The following is a 7233-nucleotide window of genomic DNA, read 5'->3' on the forward strand; positions in this document are numbered from 1 at the left end:
TATTTTACTTTCATTCAGAAGTTTTTATCTTTATACCAGTCATTCCTGTGGTGCAGTGTCTCGCCTCTGCCGCAGGGGGCGGTCTAAGAACACACAGTGATGCTCTGCAGTGAAGAAGAGGAGTCAGGATCCTTAGTAAACAGTCTTGGTAACAGGAGGTAAAAAAACTTAAATCTTATTAATCTTTATTTTCCTCTGACGAACAGAACCTGACATTTAATCCGTTCTGAAATAAACGCGCCTGCAGGAGGATCCGGTGTTTGTGACGCGTCTCCGCAGGGACGTCCAGGCGCTAGCTCCTCTGCTAGCTGCTAGCTGCTCTGCTAGCTGCTAGCTGGTAGCTCCTCTGCTAGCTCCTAGCTGCTAGCTGCTCTGCTAGCGGCTCCGGGAGCGTGTTTCCTCCCGGTTCCTCTCACATGTCCCCGGTCTCCAGTCTCCGGTCCCCGGTCTCCGGTCCCGCCTGCAGACATGGAGAGTTTGTACAAGCGGAAGATGTTCGCGTCGATGCGGAAAACCAAAGTGGACGCGTCGAAGAAGCGTCAGATCGGCCTGCCCGCCTCCATCCTGGACGACAGTGACGAAGGCTCCTTCTCCTCCTCCTCCTCCTCCTCCTGCTCCTCCGGATCCCAGTCCGACTTCCAGAGCTCCCCGGAGGAGGACAGCGAGCAGGGCCGCCGGGACCGCAGCGAGTCCGGGGCGAGCTCCAGCGACCACAGCCGCTCCGTGACCCGCAGGAAGCGCTCGTTCCTGGGGGGCGACGACAGCTCCTCGTCCTCCAGCACCGGAGAGGAGGAGGAGGACAAGAAGAAGAAGGACAAGAAGGACAAGAAGAAGGAGGACAGGAGCCAGCCCAAGAGGAAGGTGCAGCCCAGGAAGAGGAGCAGGCTGCAGCGGCCGGACGAGTCCGACTCCGACCATGTGGAGGAGAAGCGGAGAGAGGAGGAGGAGAAGGAGAAGAGGAGAGAGGAGGAGGAGAAGGAGAAGGAGAAGAGGAGGCAGAGACACAACAAGCTGCTGGCGCTGTCCCGGAGGATGAAGGCCCGGGTGCCCACCCGGAGGAGGACCCGTGTGAAGCAGGTACACAGGGACACACACCATGAGACACACAGGGACACACACCGGGAGACACCCAGGGGGAGACACACAGGGGGACACGGACACACACCGGGAGACACACACCATGAGACACGGACACACACAGGGGGACACGGACACACAGCGGGAGACACACACCATGAGACACGGACACACACCATGAGACACGGACACACACCATGAGACAGGGACACACACAGGGGGAGACACACAGGGGGACACGGACACACAGCGGGAGACACACACCATGAGACACGGACACACACAGGGGGACACACACCATGAGACACGGACACACAGTGGGAGACACACACCGAGACACACACACACCTGAACACACACTGACCCTGGACTTTAGAATAAACAACCACGACTGTTGTTCTAAAGTTGGACCAGGTGTAAAACCTGTGTGTAGTGTAAGTGAGTGTAAAGTGTATTTTCAGTGTCAAAGTGTAACTTGTGTTTGTTTCTCAGGGTGACACTGATGAAGAGGAGGATGAGTCCCCTGGTGAGGAACATCAGGACGGAGGAGAACACAGCAGCAAGAGAGAGTTGACAGGAGGCAGGGAGGAGAAGAAGAGGAAACGGGAAGAAGAGGAGGAAGAACAGCAGGATGAGAAGGAGGAAGAGGAAGAACAGCAGGATGAGAACGAGGAAGAGGAGGAGAACAAGGGAAAGAAGTAGATCCTGGAGAAAGAAAGAGTTTGAATGTGAAGGACTCAGAAACTGTAGTGATCTGAAATGGATCATAATTCTTTTTTTCTTCCTCAGAATGTCGCAGCACTAAGAATTGTTGTTACAAGGGTTTTATGGTCATAGCTTGTTCCTATAGCAACAGACAAGAGGAGGATCTGAGCAGCCTCCGTGGACGATGAAGAGGAGAGACACTCTTCATCTCTGCTGCTGATCTACTGACACATGTCCGGCCAAAACTAGTTCAACTTAAAGCAAAGTGATGTAACAGTTACTGAGCAGCAGCGCCCCCTGCAGCCCTACATGCAGCCCTACATGCTAACCTCTGTCTGACGTCGGCCCGTCTCAGTGAGTCGACTCTGACTCCTCCCACTGAACTGAAACACAGCTGATGCTGACTCACCTTCTCCTTCTGTGGACTTTGCTTTTACTGAGAAAGAGAAAGTCGTTCATAGACTGTTTCCGTGACAACAAAAGGAGAGACATCAAACAAGTCCCAGAGTGCGTTGCAGAACGAAACCTCCAATCAGAAAGCTTTGCAGCTCTGATGTCACAGGCTGCAGATGGACAGTGGCCGCTGAGGCTTGTGGGAGCTGTAGTATTCAGAGACAGTCCATATACCCAGAGTTCAGATGCTTCTCTGCTTTCTTTTCTTCGTCTTCATTTGAACTACAGATTAAATTGTACTCGGCTCAGCAGATAGTTTTACATTTTCTTTTCGTCAGCAGAGGATTTAAACTCCATCTAATCAACACTTCACATTTTCTTGTACACTCGCCTTTTCTCCGTTATAGTTTAAAACCAGCAAAGTGTCTCTGTGTTTTGCGAGTTTTGTCCATCGCTGCTTTAAGTTATATGAATGAGAATGAAGTGGATATGTTTTGGACTGTTGGTCTAAAACCAGAGATTTGAAGACAAAGATATTTGACATTTCATAATCTAGAAGATTAATATAAACATCTGATGTGTCTGAGAGCTAAAACTCTACAGGAGTTTGACCTCAGCTCAAACGTTGTAAAATTGTGTGTTGTAAAGAAAATGAATGAAGACCTGCGATGTGGTTTAAAGATCAACTGCATTAAAGAGCAGAAAGAAATAATCTTTTAAACCCATATTGATCCAAATCTCTCCTTTTATCTTCATCACTGACCACACACAGCTGAGAGGAAACCTGGACAGAACTATCAAAAGAAGATTCAGACTCAAAGAAACCATACCAGTGATTTTTTTTAAGTGAATGTCATGTTAGTTTGTCACAAGAAGACATTGTGTGTCCTGGGAAGTTCAAACTTCTTTTTGTTTCATTTCTTTTACGTTACAGTGACGCATCATGTGCTCATGTACAAACTCATCCGAAGTTTGGTCTTTCTTCCTTCCCCTCTTTCCTGCTCCTCTTTAATCTGAGCTTCATCCCTCGCTCCTCAGTCTGTGTCTCCAAGGACGAGCTCACCAGTTTGTTACAGAGCAGGAAGAAGCTGCAGGTTCCTGAGCCTCAGAGCTTTGTTTCCCAGGATCATGATGACACGCGTATGTATCATGGTTACATATCAGTGCTGTGTATTTCCCAGTGTATCCTGGACTTGTTACTGTGTAATGCTCTTCAGATCAAACCTGTTCTGTGGAAAACATCGGTTTTATTAATAAAGTTTCCTTTTTAAAGGTTATTTGTTGAAAATCCTCACATCTTCACTTGTAGCCGATGACGATGATTCCCATGTTCACTTTGTGAAACCTGATCTACGAGCTGTCGCCTCACACACGGATGTTTATGCAAATTCCATCTTTCTCTCTTTCTCGCTCAAATCTTTGTGAACAAAACAATGAAGAGTGAAATAAATATTCATTTGAAATTATGTATTTAGTTGTTAAAATTCTATTTTTTATCGTTATTTTCTATAAAAGTTCTTATATGAAAACATTTGGTGATTTAATAACTTCACTATTTATACGTTAACCCAAATGTATTAATATTAGAAGTTTTTAAAGATACTTTGAGTCTGTTCCCTCCAGTGATTGGGTTAACGTTGTACGCAGTTATGTGTGACGCAGTCTGGAGTCTAGAACTACATTTCCCAGAAGCCCTCGACTGTCGCGAGGCAAGGGGGCGTGTCTGCATGTCGCCCCCTGGTGGCGGCAGTGAGTAACTACTGGAAGGCGAGCTCGACCAATCAGAGCTGCGACCGTAGGTCAGGTGACTTGATGTCCGCCGCCATGTTTGTTAGTGGCAGTGAAGCCGGAGGAGGAGCAGCAGCGGAGGCTCGGTCCGCGGCAGGCCGGCTCAGGGTGCGTGTTGTCCGGGGACAGTCATGGTCCAGACGTGCTCCGCCTACGGATGTAAGAACCGGTACCACAAAGACAAAGATGTCTCCTTCCACAAGTGAGTCCTGCCGCGGAGCTAGTTAGCATTAGCCACATCAGAGCCCTGACTGTGAAAGTAGAAACTGCTCCTCACTGCACAACACAACAACACAACACATCAACACAACAACACAACACATCCCCGCGTCCGGACACTTTATCCTTCAATTCGTTATTCACCAACAATAAAGTTTCGGTCAAATGAATGTTTGTGACAAGTCTCATGACAAGTTTGACACACAGGCAGACACACACACAGACACGCACATGCACACACAGGCACGCACACACACAGGAGGTCATGACAGGATGCTGGTGCAGTTGAAGCCATTCGGCTCTGTGGGTCTGTGTGTCTCTGTGTGTCTCTGTGGGTCTTTGTGGGTCTGTGTGTGTCTGTGTGTGGGTCTGTGTGTCTCTGTGGGTCTCTGTGGGTCTGTGTGTCTCTGTGTGTCTCTGTGGGTCTTTGTGGGTCTGTGTGTGTCTGACGGACTCGTGGCTCCGCAGGTTTCCTCTGGCGCGTCCAGATGTTTGCGGGTCTGTGTGTGTCTGTGTGTGTCTTTGTGGGTCTGTGTGTGTCTGTGTGTGTCTGACGGACTCGTGGCTCCGCAGGTTTCCTCTGGCGCGTCCAGATGTTTGCGGGTCTGTGTGTGTCTGTGTGTGTCTTTGTGGGTCTGTGTGTCTCTGTGTGTCTCTGTGGGTCTTTGTGGGTCTGTGTGTGTCTGACGGACTCGCTGGCTCCGCAGGTTTCCTCTGGCGCGTCCGTCTGTTTGTGGGTCTGTGTGTGTGTGTCTGTGTGTGTCTTTGTGGGTCTGTGTGGGTCTGTGGTGTGTGTCTGTGTGTGTCTGTGTGTGTCTGACGGACTCGTGGCTCCGCAGGTTTCCTCTGGCGCGTCCAGATGTTTGCGGGTCTGTGTGTGTCTTTGTGTGTCTGTGTGTGTCTTTGTGGGTCTGTGTGTGTCTGTGTGTGTCTGACGGACTCGTGGCTCCGCAGGTTTCCTCTGGCGCGTCCAGATGTTTGCGGGTCTTTGTGGGTCTGTGTGTGTCTGTGTGTGTCTGACGGACTCGTGGCTCCGCAGGTTTCCTCTGGCGCGTCCAGATGTTTGCGGGCAGTGGGTCGCAGCGATGAGGAGGAACAACTTCAAGCCCACGAAGTACAGCAACATCTGCTCGCAGCACTTCACCGAGGCCTGCTTCAAGAGGGAGTGCAACAACCGGGTTCTGCAGGAGAGCGCGGTGCCGTCACTGTTCAGCTCCGCCGTCAAGGTGAGTGACGTCAGCTCCACGTCATCAACCGGGTTCTCATTCAGATGATGTTCCACAGCTGGTTCTCTCCTGCACTTTCATTCCGGTGTAACAGGCCATAGTATACCCCCAGACCGGACTATACCCGGGGTTAAAGGGGCCTAGGCTAGATTATACCCCGGGGTATATTATGGCCTAGGCCAATTCCTACCCCTCAGGCCAGATTCTACCCCCATGATATCAGTAGTGTTGAATGATATACACAATAATTACTTAATTTTTCAACATTTTATGTGGGGTTCAGCTTTGTCAGGTAAAGTAAGGGAGAAAGTTTACTGACTGAAATCTTTAAACTCTAAAACATAGACTTTTATTACTTCAACCAGAAAAACTGATAACAACATAAAAACATCCACAAAGATCAAAACACTTCTAATTAGTGTTACACATTCAAATAAAAGCACATACCCAAAACATAATGCAATTGTAACATGATATAATAACAGTCATAACGTCCTTAAACTTCAACTTCTAAGACTAGCAAGTCCTCGCTACAATATAAATGTTCAGAGTTAAACACTGATAACAACATCAAAATGACCATGCTTGTTTTCAAGATAAAGTGCATGTTATCCCCCGGGTATAATCTGGCCCGGGCCAAAGTATACCCGGGTTTAAGTTGGGCGGGGGTTAATTTGTCCTGCTACACCTGTACAATCAGGAATCGACTTGTTCCACCGCAGCCCACACACACACACACACACACACACACACACACACACACGGTTTCCTTCAGGTGTTGGTGTGAAGTCAGCTGAGCAGCACAGAGACTCTTCACAGCGTTCGGTTACAAACAGAATATCCATCAGTTTGTTTGTGGTGGGAACGTTTCTCCGACTTTTCTCCGACGAGCTTCCGGCTGAAACCTTCATCCGCTGTGATCAGACTTTGTCTTCAACTTGTAGAAACAATGTAGAGAACGACCATGTTCTTCAAACTTTACTTCAGATAAGTTTCTAGAGCCTGTGGTGGACAGGCACAGTACCTTTTATTTAGAAAACATATTTGGTCACAATGTATATAAAGATGATGTCGGACTGGAGCTGTAGATCTGCTTCACACCTTCTCCACAGGAAGCAGCCACAGAACTTGTGTGTTTCTGTGTCCGACAGGCCGAGGCCCTGGAGACGCCGTTCCCCTCGGAGATCCACTTCCCTCTCTCTCTGCCGCTGACCTCCGACCCCCTGGAGGAGGAGGCGGACCCTGAGCCTGGGAGGAGCCTGCCCGACACCATGGTGGTGTCCTGCGACCACAACTACACGGCGGAGGACTCGGTGAGGCAGAAGAGACGCATGGAGCAGCTGGAGGAGCAGCTGGAGCGGCTGAGGAAGCAGCTGAAGACCACGCAGCAGAAGTGTCGGCGGCAGGAGCGACAGCTGAAGAGGCTGAAGGCCGTGTGCAAGGCGCCGCGGGCCGCCAGGGAGGCGCCCGCAGCGTTCGGCGAGGGATACGTGATCTTACCCAAACAAATGTACCAGACACTCCGAGGCATGGAGTGACGAGGAGACGAGGAGAGGAGGAGACGAGGAGACGAGGAGACGAGTTCAGAGGAAACATTGTTCTCAGCTTCAGTCTCGGGCCTGTGAGCCGAGTCTGGAGGAAACCGAGTCTTTACTCTGGTGCAGTGACATCACAGACAAGCCTGCTCCCAAAAGTGAAGCCAAAGCCTCTCTATCGCCCCCTGGTGTCTGGCTGCAGTAAAGCTCATAAACCTCCATGTTAGCAGATGGGACATGAACCAAACTAAGAAATCAGACTAAAAGTTAAATAAATGTTTGTAAAGATG

At 49.6% G+C, this 7233-nt stretch overlaps 2 protein-coding genes across 3 annotated transcripts; both read left to right on the forward strand.

Annotated features, from left to right (window-relative positions):
* The first annotated feature begins 83 nt into the window (after positions 1-83).
* On the forward strand, positions 84-3641 carry LOC132998053 (nucleolar protein 58-like). Of its 2 annotated transcripts, XM_061067549.1 has the most exons (3): positions 85-158; positions 248-1077; positions 1570-3641. In XM_061067549.1, the coding sequence occupies exons 2-3, from the start codon at positions 469-471 to the stop codon at positions 1777-1779; spliced, it is 819 nt and encodes a 272-aa protein (XP_060923532.1). In that variant the 5' UTR covers positions 85-158; positions 248-468; the 3' UTR covers positions 1780-3641. The 2 variants fall into 2 exon arrangements, with proteins under 2 accessions (XP_060923524.1, XP_060923532.1); XM_061067541.1 differs by having other exon boundaries at positions 84-1077.
* A 371-nt stretch (positions 3642-4012) lies between these two features.
* thap1 (THAP domain containing, apoptosis associated protein 1) lies at positions 4013-7233 on the forward strand. The gene is made up of 3 exons (XM_061075379.1): positions 4013-4165; positions 5222-5408; positions 6560-7233. The coding sequence occupies exons 1-3, from the start codon at positions 4095-4097 to the stop codon at positions 6944-6946; spliced, it is 645 nt and encodes a 214-aa protein (XP_060931362.1). The 5' UTR covers positions 4013-4094; the 3' UTR covers positions 6947-7233.

Source organism: Limanda limanda, chromosome 1 (genome assembly GCF_963576545.1).
Source record: "Limanda limanda chromosome 1, fLimLim1.1, whole genome shotgun sequence".
In the NCBI taxonomy this organism is placed as follows: domain Eukaryota; kingdom Metazoa; phylum Chordata; class Actinopteri; order Pleuronectiformes; family Pleuronectidae; genus Limanda; species Limanda limanda.